This window comes from Helianthus annuus, chromosome 4, assembly GCF_002127325.2.
Source record: "Helianthus annuus cultivar XRQ/B chromosome 4, HanXRQr2.0-SUNRISE, whole genome shotgun sequence".
In the NCBI taxonomy this organism is placed as follows: Eukaryota; Viridiplantae; Streptophyta; class Magnoliopsida; order Asterales; family Asteraceae; genus Helianthus; species Helianthus annuus.
This window is the reverse complement of record NC_035436.2, coordinates 4,670,842-4,691,691: the sequence shown is the minus strand read 5'-3', so window position 1 is coordinate 4,691,691 and position 20,850 is coordinate 4,670,842. Positions and strand designations below refer to the sequence as shown.

Below are 20,850 nucleotides of genomic sequence, written 5' to 3'. Positions count from 1 at the left end.
ATAAGCCCGATCAGGAGTTAACACTCATTTTAGCCTTAAACAAGTACTATAGCAGAGAAATACAGCCGTTGAATCATTATGCGACTCAGGACCCCCATTAATCATACTATAGCCTTAATTTAAAACCTAATCGTTATGATCAAAATACGCATAAGCCCTTTGTTTGATTTGTAACTTTATTGGTCTATATGCCATTATGTCGACTTGACATATTCTTAGAGACATACAAAATCAAACTGATGAGGAAAATTAACTAATACTTAGTCATTCATAGTACGATATGCAGTTGCGCACGGCCATTAATTAATACCCGTCTATGAGCTCTCTTAATAAGACTTATGGGTAATAGCCCTTCAGTTATAGGATCCTTAAGCATATCATGAATGTATTCGATACAAAACTTAGTTTCCTCAATTTGTTCATAAACGAATAATTAATTGCGTATCGAAATTTAATGCAGCACCTCTTGAACTGTTACTGTTTAAGGAGTTATGGTAGTTGCCTTTATCACACTAATTCTTCAAAACATTAATTATATGGAGTTAATAAACTTATGAGTCCACTGATAAATTTCCTACAACACTTAGTGGCTATATTATGTCTTTATAATTTAGGTTGTTAATATCAGTGCATTATGACTCCTCCATGAGATAGGTTTTGTCTGCTGACATAAAGATATACCCGAAATTACATTTTGTCATCTTTGAAGATCACAAAGTTAGAGTAATAAACCAGTTTTAATTCTCACTTCTTCTTTAAATTGTAGTCTCTCGTTTCTTTTAAAGATATTGTAATACTCCATTAGATGCTTCACATTAATCTAGACATATCTAGTGTGTTGCAATGTGAGTAATGTCTAAACGAGTATAGACTTAAACTTACATAAGGCTTCTAATTAATGAAGCATAAATAAATAATCTCATTTATCCCATTATCCTCTAAAGAAGAGCAGTAGTGTTTGTTACATATGTAAGGACCCATTTAATGTAAACTTATGGAACGATACTATTGTCCCATTGGGTCTATCTCGGTACGTTATGATATCTATTACATAAGAGACATCTCTGAGATCTATTATATCAAAGTTTGTGTTAACAATGCTTTGACTTATGTAACATATACTTGTCAAAAGAATATAATCTATATAGACAAGTTTTTCTTAGTTGCTCCCACTCATCTTGAGGTAGGTACATTAATCCACTTGATTGTTGATGAAAATAATTACGTTAAGATTTCATCACATTATGATGTTTGCATTAACCCATACATGGATTTTATTGGCTTACAAATAAAGTGTTCTTTAACCTTCAGTTTGGAACTTTCAGGTTGTTTTATGAACATGTAAATATGTCAGCCATTTGTTAGGGAAAATTGTTTTTAATGTTCATCTAATGTAACTTTAAACTATTATAAGCTACTAGAACAGTGATGATCCTCAAAGAAATCTTTGATAATTTATCTCTTCCTAAGTATAACCTTTGACAATAAATCATGCTTCTTAGTGTCTTAACGTTTGTATCAGGATTTGGTTTAGTTATGAACACTCTTAGGTAATTCAATCAAATCCCAAACGTTATACGAACACATAAAATTAGTTTTACTAGAAAACAATTTTATTCCATTTAGAAGATTGATTGACACTAATGGCTTAATTTGAAGAGATTGGATCAGTAAACATTTCCAAAATCCATTTCAACTTCAGTTAGGGAGGTTACGTAATCATTAAAGTTAGTAGGCTTTTAAACCTAGATGACCTCCTGAGTTGATTATTGGGTTCATTAGAAGTTTCAGTTTTATGGATTAGCTCTTGGTTAGGTTGCTATCATTTTCAGGATTCTAAGCTTGTAAGAGTTGATGCAGTATGGTGTACAAGAGGTGTAATAGGAGTTAAATTCGGAGTGAAATTTAATGACACTCTTCCCCCCCCCCCCGCCTCTTGTATTCCTTGCAAATCATAATAAGGACTTTGACTGCTCCCACTGACCTTAGAAAACTTTAGGAACTCAGCATGCTTAGGGTCAATATTTAACGACCAACAAATTCTAATAGAGAAACAAGTTAATGACGTTAGTCTTTGTAGTTTCTCTTGTTGAGGATTATGTTAGTTTAGGTAAGAAATCTAAGTGTGCCCACAATTAAGCAACAATGAAACTTTTGTAAGAGTAGCATTAGATTTTAAGGAGACAAGTTATGATAGAACAGTGTCAAGATGGAGCAGTGTCTTGTACAAGAGGTGTAAATTTAGGTAATGTAAAATTTTCACTCCCCACCTCTTGCAACTATTGCAAGTTATTATTAAGACACTTAATACTCCCACTGATCTTTAATATCTCTAGAATGCTACAAGAGAAGTTTCAATGAACTACGTGACGTGGGAACCTATCATATATACGTTAGACTTTATTTTATTTCTTTAATGTCCAGATATCATAAGAAACTTTAGGGACATATTTAATAGAAATCTTATTAAGTATATATATAGGAATAGATTTCTTCTAAGACCGTGAGCCATATGCGACAAAATTTAGAAACAAGTTGATAGTCTGTTAAATGATAAATGAATTATGTCTGAATATTCTATTTGGAATAAGTTCCACGAATGTCAATGAATGACTTATGATGGACCCATACTTATTCCTTAAGCCAAGTAATATTTAGGGCTGTAACGTCATGATTTAAAATCACTTGGAATGAGATTGGATAAAATAATCATCCTCATTAACCATGTCATGATTTCTCATGAATTTTGGTTATAATGGATGAAATTTATAAGTCTCATTTTCCTTTTGTCAAATTCTCATTTGCATGATGACAAAAGTTGTGAAAGTGTAAGGCATGGTTGTAAAAGTCCCGCCTAGGCTCCGAGTACTCCCCGAGTACTCGCTACAAGGTAGGCTGCCGAGGCACGAGTACTGGTCTCCCATGCCAATTACTCACCGAGTAATCTCCGCCTAAGCCGAGTACTTCCCGAGTACTCCCGAATCCGACTAGGGAGCGCCTAGCGACTTTTGCAACCATGGTGTAAGGTATCATCTAGTTTTATTTTAGTAATGTCTCAATCCAGATATTTAGAACAAATAAAATGAGAGTTTAAGGTAAGTGTGACTTTATGTTGACTATGCAAACCTCACAACCTTCATAACATTGCTTAATTATGATACTATATTCTGATTAATCTTCAGAATATATAAGGTATCGAAAAGCGTTGTTAGAAGACTGCTTATTATGGTTCTTATAGTCTTAACATTTAATTTTGTCACTAACTCTCACGTTAGTTATTTGTTGACTTCTGGTAAGGAAACGTTTAAAACTAGAGTCAACTAATCATGTGTTAATAGGAATATTAAAGAATTATCAGACTTAAATATCATTAGTAAGTGACTATCTAATTAATTTATCCAACCGTTCTTCTGAATAATGGATAGTCTCTTTGCTTATGTCTAGTCTAATGACATAATTATGCAGTGAGATTTTCCCTTAAAGAACCTTAGAGTTGGGATTTTGTACTTGTATTTTGTCTATGGACCTTAGAACAATCCTCTTTCAAAGTTTAAGTGGTTGTAAGGTGAGTAACAACTTATTTTCCAGCTTCAAACATTTATTTCTTTGTACATATGTTGCTTATCAACACACTCATTATACTTTGGTACTTTTGAGTGTTATAGTTGATTTATAAGGCATCAAATTGTACAAGTGAAAATCTTAGTATGTAATTGTAACACCCCGAAAACGGGTTTGGTAATCAAACCCCATTAATACTAAAAGACAGGTAAAGTACCATTAGTAGTAAAATTTACCCGGTGAATATTAGGAATTTTAAGTAAGTAAACCTAATATTTAATAAAAGGATAAATAAAGGTCTATGGATAAATGAAGTTTACAAAAGGTCTGAGTTAACGGGACCTAAAATAAACTTAGTCGTAAATATCCCCGAAACCCGCTAAGTTAACTAGAAATGTTTAGTTTAGTTAATAAGAGGGAATGTGTATTTTCGGGGAATCGATAACCCAGTTAGTTAAAAGTCTTGAGGTGATATATAATAAGGTTAAAACACCTAAACTATAAGTCAAATAGAGTAGAGGGACTAAATTAGCAAAAACTTGAAACATGGAAGTTTTATTAGTAAATAAAACACCAAACACACACATGAGTGTGTGTTTGGGTCGTACAGAAGAAAGGGGCGACCAGGGAGTGTCCTCCAAACCCTAGATTTCACATAAAACTCACAAATTGAAGCCCTTAATCTGCTCTAAATCGAGTTTCAAACACGGATTAGTGATCACCTCGTTGCGGGGATCAAAAGGTATGTAAAATTTTGGTATTTTGATTCATGTTCAGTTTTAGGTTAATTGAGAAAATCAAAAATTGAGCATGCATGATTGTTGTATTGATGAAATTTGAAGCAAAGTGATGTCTAGAAACAAACCCTAGATGCAAACTTGTAGAATTGTGCCACAAACTAGTGATTAGCCAATTACCCAAGTATGAGCCAAGTGGGTTTTGTATATTATGATGAACACTTGAATTAGAGTGTTAAATTTATGAATAATTGATGTTATGATACTAGTACTAGGTGTAATTCATGAACACTAGACATGGAGGGTTGATTTTGATGTAAATCTTGGTGAAAATAACTAGTTATGAACTAGTTAGTATATATGTAAAACTATGCACTTTAGGTGTTTGATAAAATGCCAAGGAGAAAGCTAAATGTTGAAATTTAGAACGAAACGCTTATTTGAATAGTATGGCTAGTTAAATGAAATACGAAACAAGAAGAGTTCTAATCATCATGTTGATTTAGACTTAATGTTGTAAACCATGTGATTGAAAGTAGTTAACCTTGATAAACTAAGTTAACTAATCATGAAGTTGAATAATAGCTTCGACATAGAAAATAAGTGAGGTGGAATAGTCGTGATTGTTAATGACTAACTTAACCGCCTTGTAAATGATGACAATAGTTTGACGCTTGACAAGCTAGGTGGGAGCTTGTGGATGAAGCGGGTCAGACGGATCAAGAACGGAAGGAAAAGCATGGCATGGATGTGAGGTAAGTATAGCTTACACTAGTCTTAAATTGTGGAATATTTTCTCATCATATAAATTACGAATGAGATATCTAAACAATTGGAATACAATGTTCCGTCGTGTAGTCGAACGGAACAAGATAATCAAAGATGAAAGAAACCGTAATAATGGTTAAAAAGAAGTAAATCGATAAATGGTCAATTCGGCCAAACGGGTCAAAAGGTGTAGACAACACCTTTTGACTATATAGACTGATGATTCTTTTGTCGAGTTATATGCTTACAGGAATAGATATCAAATGGATATTCGCATCGTTCTTAATTAGCGAATATAAAGCAAGGTATTAAAACCGGGTTAACACGTTGATCCGGGCCAGGTATGTATAATAGATCAACTTCTCATTTAGAACTTGGAGATCTATGAGAGTTAGGAAAAGTAAAAAGGGACATTCGGTTACCTTAAAAGGTAAACCGAAGGATTTAAATTATAGACAAAGTGTTTTGAAAACAAGATTTGGTAAAAAAATGAGATTTTTGGGCGTGCTTGGCTTAAGCAAGTCCTTCGTCGTAAAAGGAGGGTTAAAAGTGACCAAAATGCCCTTGCAAGTAAAATTAAGCAAACAACCCTTAGAGTAGCTTGAAAACGAGTTTTATAATCAAGTCATTACTTAGAATTAGTATAAAAGCGAAAGATGTAAAATATTGGTCAAATGACTCCATAAAGAGTCTTTGCCGTAAAATAACGATTTGAAGGGTAACATTTGGAATATACAAATCAGCACATTGAATCCACCACAAATATAGTCGTGGTGGGAGATCATTTGATAAGAAATGTGGGCATATGTATTTAGAAACGAATGAAAGCAATTGGCGCTTAAAATATGCTTAAATACCCTTAACGGGTCAAAATAAGCATACGAGCGAAAACGGAATTAAATGGTGTAATAAACCTATTATTAGAACCTAATATAGTAGGTAACATTAATTTGAAGAAGTGTTTGAGATATAGGAATCAAATAGATACGTTTGTTTGATAAAATTCATGAACGGGTCAAAAGTCGGTAAAAAGGGTAATAAGCCGAGGATTTAGAGTCTGAAATTTTATTATGTTGGGTGTTGGATTTTAACTCCATAAGATGGAGGATTTAATTACGGACGCGTAGGAAAAAGAATCCCGTAAAACGGATCAATAACGAAGAAGTTATGGCCGTTTCCGTGAAATCAGGTTGAGCTGGGAACGTACAGCAACAGCTGAAGCAACATTCTGTGAAAACAGGGGCTAGGCGTCACGCGACGCCCCTTGGCGTCACGCGACGCCTCCTAACTCCGAAAATTGTTGAATTTTGTCATTTTAACCCCTGTACTTGTTTGAACTTAATATTTGATTATCGAAACTAACTTTTAAGTTGGTTTTGATCATAGGTGAATGCCAAGAGTGCACGGATAAAGATCAAGCTCGACGAGGAACCGAACACGATAAAATACAAGCTTCCGCGCGGCGTTTTGTCGTATCTTTAAAACGACGAATCCAATTACATTAAGTTGTTCAAACTTTTAAAATTGTAAAAGTTTTAGTAAACTCGTATTTTCTAAGGATACTTAATAATAATTACACGTTTATTTTCGTTATTATACGAAAACCTTTAAAATAATAACACGGGTGTTACAGTAATGTACTGGAAAAATGTACTTATTTCCATGCGTAAGCCCTTAACTTTATGGGTCATGGTATTGTACATTATAATATATTCACATATACCACTTAACTTTATAATTTAGAATTTTAAATGAAGGCATGCATCTTAGGAATTCTTGTGATTATTCCATAATTATAAATTAATCTTAGGAAAGACTTAATCTGGAATAACCTTAGTGATAGCAATTTATGTTAGAGAGATCTTGATTATCATGAGAGACATCATGTTCGATTTATCCTAATCACCATGCTCTACTTTTCTTCTGTAGTGCTTTATCAGAAGAGAGCAATAAGATTATCGTGTCTTAAGATATAATCAAGGATTTAATTTAAGAGCTAATTCTTATAGAAACTTTAAGCAAAACATATTAGATTTAGGAATTAGAGTGGATGAGATATAGATTTATAGAAGAAAACTAAAGTGAGTAAAATAATGGGTACTAAGAGTAAGGCAGACGAAATGATCATAAAAATTAATTAAGGATCATTATGTGAAGAGGTTGTGATATGTCTATTACTAACATCAAAATAATAGACTACTTAAAGTTCTACTTAAACGAAGAAAAATCAGCTTTGGCCAGAAGTGTAATCATTTAAGCATGTGTGCAAAGTGGTTGTAACCATGGTTGTAAAACAAGGTTTCCAAGGCCGAGTACTCCCCGAGTAGTCGCTACAAGGTAGGCTGCCGAGGCGACTTTCTTCGACTCCGTCTAATTACTCGGAGTCGGTCAAACGCGGTCAACCTTGGCCAGAATTGGATCTAGTAGGTCAACCCGGGCCTAGTTTGACTTAAATAATAATAAAATATAATTTCTATACTTATCATATTAAGGAATGAATAAAATTTTCACATATTTTGTTATAAATATTAGTAAATTTATGTTATTTGACATATATTTAATCTCCAAAAAGTAATTTCTTTATAACTTAACATGTCCGAGTACTCCCCGAGTACTCTCCGTCTAGACCGAGTACTCTCAACTCCCCGGTCAACCGACTAGGGAGCGCCTAGCGACTTTTGCAACCATGGTTGTAACAAAACAGCTTTGGCCAGAAATTGAGACAATCACTTTAGTTATGCACTTGTTAAGTATGCCATCTATGAAGGAATTAAATTAGCTTTGGCCAGATATTAAGACATTCATGTTTATGATGCACACTTAACATAGCTTTCGTAATACTTGGATGATAAGTAGATGCATCAAATCAGCTTTGGCCAGAAGTGATACATCAGAAGCTCATTCAAGTTAAGCCATTTTGGTTTTGTAAAACATTATTTGATCCTCATTAATTAACTAAGTAATTACAAAAACCAATTATTTAGTAGCAAACCACCTGTTAGGGGGACAGCGTGCCCCCGCACGGGGTTCGGGGCGGAGCCCCGAGCTAAGATAATGAGGTTTCGAGTGAGATCTCGAGTCAAGTCTCGACTCAACTTGTAAAAATTATGAGGTCTCGACTCATTAAGGTCTCGAGTCACAACCTCAGTCTCGAGTCGTAATTATGGTCTCGACTACTGTGTTTTATGAGATCTCGAGTGCTTGATGAGATCTCGAGTCGCAACCATGGTCTCGAGTGATGAAGATTGAAGCCCTTAGTCGAAACCTCAGTGGTCTCGAGTTGTAAAGACTGAAACCTCATGGTCTCGAGTCGCAACCTTATGGTCTCGAGTCGGAATCTTATGGTCTCGAGTCGCAACCTTATGGTTTCGAGTTGTAAAGATTGAGAACCCTTATGATTTCAAGTCGAGACCTTATGGTCTCGAGTCGAAACCTGATGGTCTCGAGTCCACTGTTACGGCTGTTAATGTAAAAGCATAACTGAAAATTCGAATTCTTAGGAATTGTGATAGAGTTTCCTGTTTTAACATTGATCTAGTTTTAATAGAATATTTCGAAAATCATAATATGTTTATCCTTTTAACAGATTTCGAAAATTCTCATTAGACAAAACAGATCAAAATTAGGAAAAACATTCAGCAATTCAAATTATATTCCAAAACATAAAGGAATTTCGAATTTTCCTAAGAACACATGATGAACCCTAAAAAATAAAAACATGATTCCGGAACCCGAAACCTGAAAATTAAGGCTTTAAACAGATTTCGGTACAATTAAGATTTACCATTATGATTCCGAGTCATTTAAAAAACATTCTTTTCCCGAAAAACATTGATCTCGGCACATATGACCCGAAAACAGCCGTGAGTTGTATTGAGTTTTCAAAACTTCTGTTTTCCAGACTTCAATCCAAGAATAATGGATACGAAAACAGAACTGACTAATCAACATATGCTCTGATACCACATGTTGATCAGTTGTGTTTAGACATAATGGAAAACATATAAACATACCTTTGATTGCATCAGTACAGGCCAGCAGATAATCCAGATGGAGACGCAGCAACAGTGTTTGACATGATTGTCAGCTTGATCTGGTTCCTCCTTAGGGTGCAATCTAATGATAGTGATGATGAGAAACGATAAAGGGTAATCGGCTATGGAGAGGAGGCGATTTGATGTTATGAGTAATTAGGGTTTGTGTAATTGTCTAACCATTTAACCTCCACATTATTCTCCTTATATATGCACCCAGGAGGAAACCCTAATTAGTTAATAAAGGTAATTAGGTCCATCAACAATTACCAACTAATTATATAATAGGATTGTTATATATTTTGATCCATATAATGTAAATGATTATAATGGCTACTAGATTAAATATAAAATAATATATTTAATCTTACACCACTCAATTAAAAAAAAACTTGATTGGTTGTATCTCTCCTCTCTCCTCTCTCTCTCCTTTCCTCTCCTCTCATCTCCTCTCTCCTCTCATCGGTGACTATACACCGAAATCAACCCTCCCCACTCACCGATGGACCCGGTGTGGTTCACCGATCGGTGACCCCCATCCCCGGGTCCCCGCAACCATACCGCTTACCCTTAGGTTAGACTATAAATACCGTTGGTAGGGTAAATTAATTTGTAATCGAGTTTTTATGGAGCTGTTTTCTTGATATAAATAATATGTATACGTATTTGAGTGTTAAGCCAAATTAATCGTTCTTCTCAAATTCATCTTGACGCATCACTCCAAAACCCTAATCTATTTTATCAATTGATAAATCCTAATTTAAGTGTAATATGTTAGGTTAGATTATAAATATCGTTGGTAGGGTAAATAATTTGTAATCAAGTTTTTGTGGAGCTGTTTTCTTGATATCAATAATAGGTATACGTATTTGGGTGTTAGCCAAATTAATCGTTCTTATCAAATTCATCTTAAAGGTATCACTTCAGAACCTTAATTAATTAATGGTTTGTTGATAAATTGTCTGAGGTTCTTGTCAAACAATCGTGTACTCATGTAGGCCATCTATACCAATAATTTGATTGTAGAGTTCATGTTTTCTCACATAAAAACGAAAATAATTAACGTTAAAAGCAAAAGAAAAAAAAACGAAGTTGTCCAGCTTTTGAAAAGGAGGAACCCAAATGGTACCTCTTTAACACACCTTTTTGTGCAAGACTAATCAACATGTTATATTACATAATCTTTACTTTACCAAACACAAAAGGGAATCTCATTGAGATTAAAAAAAAAAAAAACAGACTTGTTTATATGATGATTTAGTAATGCACTTTTGAACACTAAAATTGCTTTTGGTTGATTAGAATGGGTAGAAATCAGAAGGGTGCCCCCTCAGTCTCCTGCATTCTCATAAACCTCCCATGCTAAGTAATAGAATATATTTTAATCCAATAAAAAATTAAGAAAATATATTTTACTTCTTTAAAAAAATATAACCACTAATTTTGAAAGGTTCATTTAACAAGCTAAAGGTAAATAAAAAAACTAATGCAATTAATTATATTTAGTATTCACCTCTTGACAAGTCACCAACTTTCTAGATGCATATTGTATGATCACCCTCAATGACAAGGACCGAAAAAAGCCATGCAAAGTTGCACACTCCCTATTTTTGTTTTCCAAATATTAAAACTCATAGTTACCGAGTTTTAATGAAAACACTAGTTTTTTTTTTAACGGTAAGGAACGACGTGCCAATCAGACACCGGGCGCTATGGCAAAGGTCGACTACTCGACCGCCGCCAGCCCCTTGGCTCTTCCAGATGCGTGAAAACCCGACCTCCACCCGTCCGAAGGCATGACAATGAAATAATCGGTAAAACCTCGCCTCTCATCCAAGACGAACCGGCGCCACCCGTATTCACCCTTCACCTGGATGCCGTAGAAAATAATGGGGAGAGTGAGAGTCGAACGTGGGTCACAAGGAACACCAAGTTTATTTCTTTTAGGAGTAAACTGTCATTTTGGTCCCTGAGGTTTGGTCACTTTTGCCACTTTAGTCCAAAATTCAAACCTTTTGAATTTGGATCCCTATGGTTTTAATTTTGTTGTCATTTTCATCCAAAATCAAAGTCAGCTCATATTTATCTAATAAAATCATGGTATTTTATCCTTTTTCTCTGAGACAAAATGGTCATTAAAAAGTTATAGATATAAAAAATAAATTAAAAAAAACATCTACTCTCTCTCATTCTCTCTCTCTTTTCCCACCATCACCATCAACCACCTACCTGCTACCACCACCATCATAAAAAAACACCACCATTATCAACCCTCCTTTAACCACCATCACGCCATCTGTTAACCCCCATCATCACCGCCCCATCTACCATCATCCACCAACCCACACACCAGATCTGAACCAGGTTTGATGGCAAAGCTGTAAACAATTTCACCCATCCAGTTTCAGTTTCAGTTTCAAAACCTCCTCCTCAGTTTAACTTTAATTTAACTATCCAAAAAACAACTCAATCACCTAGACTTCACCGATTCAATAAAACCCTTGAAAGCTCCAGATCTGGTGAGTCTGAAGTGGGTTTCAGCTCAGCTGGACCCGGATTACTCAGCGAACTTACTAGCACAACGGTTAACTCTGGGTGAAGAGGCTTGCAAAGATCCTCCACAGAGGATATTATCATCTGGGGTTTGGACCGAGGGGATATTTAGTTGTCTATGGTGCTTACCTCAGTCGTCAGATCCACCAGAATTCAGGTTTGCAATCTTAATCGGAGCTCTTGGTTCATCAACAATCTTTATTGGAGCTTCATCAATTGGACCCAGATTACTCAGCGGTAGCCTACTCCGTCCCACACCCATCTCTTCTCCGATCTCAGTCTCTCTCTAGCAGAGCCCTCTATTTCCTTTGGATTAGGGTTTAATTTGGGGAGGAAGATGATCTCTCAGTCTTGTTTTATAAGGTCAAAGATCAATTTTTATTTTATTATTTTAATTACAAATTTGTTATAATAAAACTTATAATGACCTTAATGCCATTCACTAAACTGAGGAAAATGACAAAAAAACAGGGTTTTTTTTTTGAGAATTCTGAGTTGACTTTGCTTTTGGACCAAAATGACAACAAAATTGAAACCACGTGGACGCAGATTCAAAAGGTTTGAGTTTGGACTAAAGTGGCAAATGTGACCAAATCTCAGGGACCAAAATGGCAGTTTACTCTTTCTTTTAGATTTAGTGATTCTAAAACTCTTTGGGGTATGTTTGGTATGAGGTAATGGAATGGATGAGTGAATGGAATAAAGGAGGTAATGGAACGGACAACGGAATGAAATGGATCATTACATTGCATTGTGATGTTTGGTTAATCATATGTGAATAGAATGAATCATTACTTTGTACAATTTGATAGACAAAACAAGACGAAGTAACGAAACACAATTGTATTAAAAACGTCCAAAATATATTAATATAATAATAATATATTAATGGTAAAAAATTGTAATAAAATTTTTGATATATATTAATATTAGTATAATAATAATAATAATAACAATAACAATAACAATAATAATAATAATAATAGTAATAATATATTTCTTTTCATTCCTTGAATGAATGAAAAAAAACACTCTCATACTAATGAATGTAAATTGTTATATTTGGAAGTAGTTACATTCCTTTGGAATGCTCCATTACATTACCATATGAAAACAAAAATGTTACTTTTCATTTCATCAGAATAATTTATTTCATTCCATCTTTTATTTCTTCATACCAAATGCTACCTTGAATTTTTTTGTTCTAAAAGCAATATAAGATCGCATCTGAGTTTGACGTTTTAAACTGTCACCGATAGAGTAGTCTAAAATCAAAAGGAACGTAAAAAACTATAGAGTAAACTGCTAAAATGATCCCTGAGATTTGGTCACTTTTGCCATTTTAATCCAAAACTCAAACCTTTTGAATCTGGGTCTCTGTTGTTTCTATTTTGTTGCCATTTTCATCTAAAATAAAAGTCTGGTCAGATTTTTCAGTTAACATCTAACTTTTTTTGAACAGGTTTTGATCATTCTCAATATGGTGTTGGTCACTGGCACAGGTTTTGATCATTTTCAACTTGTTTTGGTCACTGAAAAATCTGGATGTTAAATGAAAAATCTGAACAGGTTTTGCTTTTTGATGAAAATGATAACAAAATTGAAAGCATAGAAACCGAAATTCAAAATATTTGAGTTTTGGATAAAGTGTTAAAAGTGATGAAACCTCAAGGACTATTTTGGTTGTTTACTCAAAACTATAATATCTATATCTTCTTTATAAAAATATTTAGATTCTACTATTAAATATAATATTACGCATATGAATCATCTTTCTAAAGTATTTTGGCCTTATTAACCAAAGTACAAATAAATCACATGTTATAATACCGCTCAAGACAATATTGATGTCACCCAACTTAAAGCTTTAATTTGTTTAATCATATCAAGTATAACTTCACCACTACTTTGTGTGAAGTATTATATATATTGGAATGGAATTTGCATAGAGTTAACTTTTTAGATGTCCCGTGTAATTTTTTTTTTTTTTTTTTTTTTTTTTTTTTTTTTTTTTTTTTGTGGTTCAGTATTGAAACCCCATGGCATATAGCTCCCCAACCCAAGTTTGAATCTCGCCCCACACACCTGGTGTCCTCCTTGCCTAAGCTCAAACCGTCACAGGGAATTTTTTTGGTGGGGTTGCGGGACTCGAACCTGAACAGCCCAGACAGAAACCCAGAAGGGAAAACTTTCCCACCTCACCCCAAACAAGCTGATATGGGGGTCATCGGCGGCCCGTGTAAAATGTGATTACCAAATCTTTTATAAATCCAAGACTTTTAGTTTATAAAATGCAATTCAATTAATTTACAAAGGTAAAATTAATTGGTAAGTAGCATAATTGGATACGATTATAACTTCTATTTGTTCCAAGAAATTTTTAAAGGCTCTTTGTTTACCTCTTAATGAGACTCTTAATGGTTCAAACCTCTTACTGGTTCAACACTTAATGGTTCAGACTGTTTGTTTCGTGAGCAGATGTCTGAATGGTTAAGTATTATAAAGAGTCTGATTGGTTATGACCTCTAATCTGAATTGGTCAGACATTTGTCTCTGAGTGGTTAAGAATTATACTGGCTCTTAATGGTTCAGAGCTTTACTGGTTCAGCACTTAATGGTTTAGACCTCTTACTGGTTCAGCACTTAACCATTCAGAAGCTGTCAAACAACCCCTACACTTCATTTTTTTATTTTTAAACTTCTAGAAAGATTTTTTTTGTTGTTGTATCAAACTAATACTGACGGGAAAAGAACCAAAACCAGACGACAAACCATAAACATTTTGGACATGTATTCGGGTATTAAATTAGTTTTAATTTTTTTAGTGGGCATGAAACATGTATGATATTAGGTGATATCTAAACCAATTTTCACTCGAAACATATATGTGCATAACTGTTTACTTGAATCATACCCGTAAACATATTATTTTCATATATTTATTTATCTTTAGGTAATAAAATACTAATAATTCATCAATTTTTAGTTTTCATATTTATATTTTCCTTGAATATAATAGAATTATATAAAAGCTAAAATTGTAAGAAATGTATTTCGAAGTCCCAACCGATATTTTTTTAAAACGAACAGACATATCTACATATCTTATACCTAGGAAATACTCATCCGATAAATACTCGACATGTATTAAATCGATATAAGACAGGGTTTTACAATCGAGTCGACGGCTAAAATTACTCACCCCAAACAAAACCATCCTTGTATCATACTAGACTAATTATAATACAACCCACCATCTTTTCACCCTATAAATACCCTTGCTCCCCATCCATCTCAACCTCGAACACATCTCTCTCTTTCTCTCTCTCTCATCAAAACCCTAGAGAGAGAATGGAGCAAAAAACACCAATAAAAGCTAAAAAGGTATGGAGCTTGATGCATGCAATCTTCCTCATGTTGAAAAAAGGCATTACCAAAGCAAAAATATTCACTGATCTTAACATGATGATAAAACGTAGCAAGATCGTCGGCAAATCCCTACACAACCTTCTCTTCCACCACCACCACCACTGGGCTGCCACCACCTTCCACCGCCACCCCCACCACCTCCCCTTCCCTACCCCACCACCAAGCGATGACGACTTCAGCTGCAACACCACCCCACTCTCCCTCTTCTCAACCCACAACAAAAACCCTAACAATAATAGCATAACTATCAATGCTACGGTTATGAAGGCCTTGGAGGACATGCTCACAAGCGCCACCGCATCGCCGGTTTTTGGGAAAAGTCCGGTGGTTAAGCAACTGAGGATAACGGACTCGCCGTTTCCGTTAAGTAATGGTGAGGATGATGGTAAGGTGGATGAAGCTGCTGACAAGTTTATAATGAAGTTTTATGACGATTTAAGACGGCAAAGCTAAATAAGGGACTTGAATTGTCATTAGCTTATTCTTCAGGGGGTGAAACGAGCTGTCATTTGTATCTCTTTTCATCTATTTTTATCACCAAAATGATTTTGCATTATTGTTAACTAAACGTTGTAATCTTTGGGCTTGTTAGTACTTATGAGAAGCTAGCACTCGAAACAACATATTATAAGTGCATTTTTTTATTTAATATATTATAAGTATATTACATAAAAGAAAACAAAAAACATTGTAATTCAATGTTATCTAAAATAAAAACATCGTAATTCAATGTTATCGAATCTATTTAAAATATACTTTAAGAAATAGTGAGGTTAGAAAATATGATGAAAGGAAATATATTGATTAATATTTAATTGTAATTGATACATGGGTACTAGCATGTACAGGGCGTAATGTAGTGGCGGATCTAGAAAACCTAAATAGGGGTAACGTCTTTAAAAAAAGGGTAACGAAATCGAAAAAAACGTTAAAAAATGTCAATTTTTTTCAAAATTTACACTACCGTCGGAGCGCCAAGAGGTAGCGGAGGCTACCCCTTCTCATATGGTACATCCGCCCCTTGCGTAATGACTCACCTTCATGATCGATATATGAGAATATTGTTGTGTATGTATACGTAGTGTATGGATAATAACTATATGTAATGGATAGTGAAATAAAGATTGTTAGGAACCGTATTATTATAAGGGTGAGGGTATTGATATATCCCTACTTTTTAAGTGCACATCCTCCAGAGGTGGCATATAGGGTAATAAAGGGAGTATATAATATGAAAGCAATTAATGTGCCAGAAAAAGGGTTTTGATAAGCCTCTCATTGCGCAATGAGAGGCGTATAAGTTTGTGGTAGTTGGAGCATTAAACCCTATACGCCTCTCATTGAGCAAATGAGAGGCTTATCGACACGACTTTTGATGAATTTAAGGTATAATTACTGACATGAAAGAAGTTCAGTCTGAAAAAGCGTGAAAGTGACCCATATGACCCTTATCGAGCTATACGACCCTTATCGACCAAAAAAGTTTATTTACCCAAGCATACGGGATTTATGGCTTTCAAAATTGTTCAAACTCAGGAAATACCGATAAAATGATGAAAATTCTTAACTAAAAAATTTGGTTGAGACCGTGAAGCATAAAGATGTCGTTTTGGGACATTGGTGATATTTTTGGCGAAGATTCGAACTAGTCGTACGTCTCCGAAAGCGTTTGGTTATCCGGCGTTGATCGAGGTGAGGAGGAGGTTGTGTCCGTGCCTCGTTTTGATGACGGGGGTGTGCGACCCGTGTTACCTGACTTGAACCAGGTGTTTGTAGATTAGGGGGAACCATCTTACATTGCCCAAAGTTATCCGCGACACGAATACGGGACTTACCATTCGTATATGGAAAACCAACACAAGTTAGAATATGAGGAAGGTGCTAAGGAGTATGAGAAAATGATAACGAAGTCGAAGAAGGTGCTAACGACTTTGAGGAAAATGATAACGAAGTCGAGGAATGTGCTAAGGACTTTGAGGAAAATGATAACGAAATCGAGGAAGGTGTAATGCACTTTGAGGAGGGTGTTGATGACGACGAACCTGCTAACGAGGAAGGTGTTCACGACGAGGAACGTGCTAATGAGGAAGGTGCTAGCCAACGCAGTTTGCCCCGTTACATGTCCTTCCAAGAGAGGAGTTCATTAGTGTTCTCATGAGCCTTCCACCAACGGGAATGCCACTTCGCTCACCATTCTGACAAGAGGCGGAAGACTGGACGGTGGTTGATAAACGAAATGTCGACTCCACTACTCCAACCTCCTAATCCCTTGTGCCATTTCAGTGTGGTAAATGTGAAGCAGAATCCAGTTGGAAGGTAGGGTTCGGTACGCAATTTCAAGACAGCCGGGCTGTCTTTGTATTGTGTATGCTAGCTGCACCCATCGTTTTCCTGTACAGGAATTCAAAAATATGTAACAATTAGCAATCTAGGATTTAGGGTTTAGTCGTTACATTCTGTATCAAAGTTACATGTTTTGTGTATTAATATAAAACGATTTTTAATTACATTTTGAATTAAGTTTCTTGTTGCGTTATGGTTAATAAACGACAATTGAAAAACAATTAAAGACTTTCAGAAGTTGACATTTTTTAACATACACATTGCGTTATGGAAACAATTAAACACATAATAATAATTGATACATAAAAAAGTTGACATTTAATAAAACGTTATAATATACCCATTTAATAAAATTTGACATTTAAAAGTTTGACAATTAAAGACGTAATAATACTCATTTAGTAATATTAAATAAAAGTCGTTTAATAAAAATAGGACAATTAAAAATTTTGACGATTAAACACATAATAATAATTCATAAATAAAAAACTATGTTATAATATATACAATTCGTTTTATAAAAAAATTGACATTTAATAATACTTATAAAAATTCGGCATTTTATAATATACACAATTCATAAATAAAAAACTATGTTATAATATACACAATTCATAATAATTCATAAATAAAATACTATGTTATAATATATTCAATTCGTTTTATAAAAAAAAAAATGGCATTTAATAATACTTATAAAAAATTGGCATTTTATAATATACACAATTCATTTCATAAAAATATGATGTTTTTATAATACTAACACAATTTTTTATAACAACATTTTATAAAAAAAAAATTAATTTTCTTATATTAATATTTCACAACTTCCCCATACAAATACCCTATCAAAATAAAGTTCCTTACACCCCAATCATTGGTAATCATTGGCAATCATTGGCTGACACCCAATGATTGGCATTAATTAGATGGTAGGGACCATTTTCAAACGTATTAGGCAATGAGGGGCGTATGGGAGGGGCCAGTTTGAGGCGTATTGGGCAATGAGGGTCATTTAGGGTTAGGGGATGTGTAAATACTTTTGGGGGGATGTGTGGATACCTCCACCGTATTATAATTGTCTATATGGTTCTTGATGTTGTCTGGTTGGTAAATTAGTTACACTTGTGACAAATGCCTCGTTGAATTTGTAATTCTGTTAACAAATAAAATGTTGGATATTTTAGTGTAATTGTGATTTACTTGACTATCAAGTGAATTATAATACATATCAAGCAAGTTAAGAGATGTGTGAGTGCACGTCTGTTTGAGTTGTTATAATTCTAAGTGTTTCGGGCGGAGCCCCTAATCAATGAGGGTTCCAAGGGGGCAAAGGCCCCCTGACGGAGGTCCGGGGAAAGCGCCCCTAGGAGCAGGGTCTAAGGGACGACTGCCCCTGGTTGGGGTCGATTTTTAAGATAAAAATTGTCATAATTTTTTAGATAATTAAAGGCATTTAGGAGCCACTTTTAGTTTTAAATAAATAATTGCCTTGAGACAATTACTAGTTTAATCCCAAATTTGAAATCAGGGTTCATGGTTACTCTCACTAGTTAATACGAATTTGCAATACAAACATACTAAGTTTTGTTCTCAGTTCTGAGTTGTATCTAATTGAATTATTTGGAAGAACTACCGAAATAATTTGATCTGAAAGTGATCACACACCTCTCAGATTTTCTGTGGTATACAAAATTCCCTAACATAAAATATGTTGCAAAATTTATGACGAATTTTGTGACGATTGGTACATATTGTGCAATCACAGTATGACAAAAGATCAAATACAAATACCATTATCTTACAAAACGCACGAATATGGTGAAAAGGTAAAAAACGCATTGGCATTTTCGTAATTATTTACTCGTAGGGTAATTATCAAAATTACCCTACAAATGATCTTGTAGGGTAATTTTGTGAAATGTTCTTGTACGGTAATTTTGTAAAATGTTCTTGCAGGTTAATTTTGATCTTGTAGAGTAATTTTGTAGAGTATCATAATTACTCTACAAATGATCTTGTATGGTAATTTTGATCTTGTAAGATAATATTGATCTTCTGGAAATTTTGTAGAGTATCATAATTATTCTACAAATGATCTTATAGAGTAATTTTGAATTGTATGTTGCTTGATAAATTTGCAGAGTAATTTTAATACACTTGTAATTGTTTTTCAATAAATACATCTATAGGCTTTTAATCCATTTAAGATTTTACTAACTTGGTTTTTCTCTTATTACTTGCGTTCGTTGGTTAAAAAACTAAATACGTAATTATTTTAGATTTTATAAATTTTATTGAAAATAGGAATGTTTTTGCAATAAAATATTTTGTTAGATGATTACGGAGATCTATAAGGCATATGATATAGATAGACCACACTGATGCTACGAATAAGAAAACTAACAGACTATCATACACCAGAGGATGATAAACTAACAAAAAAATGAGTATCACATTTTAAAATGTCGTCGTCGCCGCATCGCGCGGGTTTTTGACTAGCGTGTGTGTGTGTGGGGAGGGAAGGTTTAAATGAGAACACTAAATATTGGGAGAACCGTGAGAACGAATGAAAAAACCGCAAAAGCTTGGTAAAAAACAATTCAAATTCAAGAAAGATTTTTTATACTTATCATTATTATTTGAATACAATGTTAGAAATTAAATTTACACGTTTAAATTTACATGTGTTCGTTAATTTTGAAAATTTACCCATGTGCAAGTTTCTCATTTACACGTGTAAATTTGTTGTATTTAACAAATTTACACATGTGTAAAAAATTTAATACGAATGATTTCTAGAGGAGAAATGAATTATTTAATTTTGTAAATTCTTTTTTTGATGTTGTATTCTAATTACGTTGAGTTTTGTATTAAAAAAAAATTGGTTTTGTTTGGTTTTCTCATTTGTTCTCATAGTTCTCGCGATATTTAGCGTTCTCAAGATAACTCTCCCATATATATATGGGTTCAATCAAAAAAACCACTAATTAAAGTGAAAACTTAAAACTAACTAAAAAGGCCTAAAAACATGCCAACTTGTTTTTACAAATTTTGTTACTTTTTATATATAAAAAAAATTTCAAAAAAAACAAAAAATAATTGTACTGTACATGTGCATTATATGTGTATTAAACATGTTCATTATTGCACATGTGCACTACATGTTTTTTTTTTTTTTTTTTGAAAAAAAGTTTTTCCATATAAAAAAGTAGCAAAAATTTATAAAAAAATGTTATGTTTTTTAGGATTTTTTGGTTAGTTTTCAAGTTTTCACAATAAAAAGAGTTTTCGCTTGAACCCTCCCATATATATATATATATATATAGGGGAAGGATGTATAGAAAACCCACTTTAATTTAGAAAACCCGGGAAACTCAAAGCTCCCGATGTTTTTTTTTCTTGAAAAAATTTACACATGTTAT

The 20,850-nt window shown here is 33.9% G+C and overlaps 1 protein-coding gene across 1 annotated transcript; it reads left to right on the top strand.

Annotated features, from left to right (window-relative positions):
* Positions 1 to 15,004: 15,004 nt before the first annotated feature.
* LOC110932778 lies at positions 15,005 to 15,535 on the top strand. Its single transcript, XM_022176033.1, has one exon. It carries the CDS (start codon positions 15,005 to 15,007, stop codon positions 15,533 to 15,535), a length of 531 nt encoding a protein of 176 aa, XP_022031725.1.
* Positions 15,536 to 20,850: the final 5,315 nt, after the last annotated feature.

Bases quoted from the DNA above. Each gene is read 5' to 3' on its own strand.
- LOC110932778 (XM_022176033.1), top strand. From the start codon at position 15,005: ATGGAGCAAAAAACACCAATAAAAGCTAAAAAGGTATGGAGCTTGATG.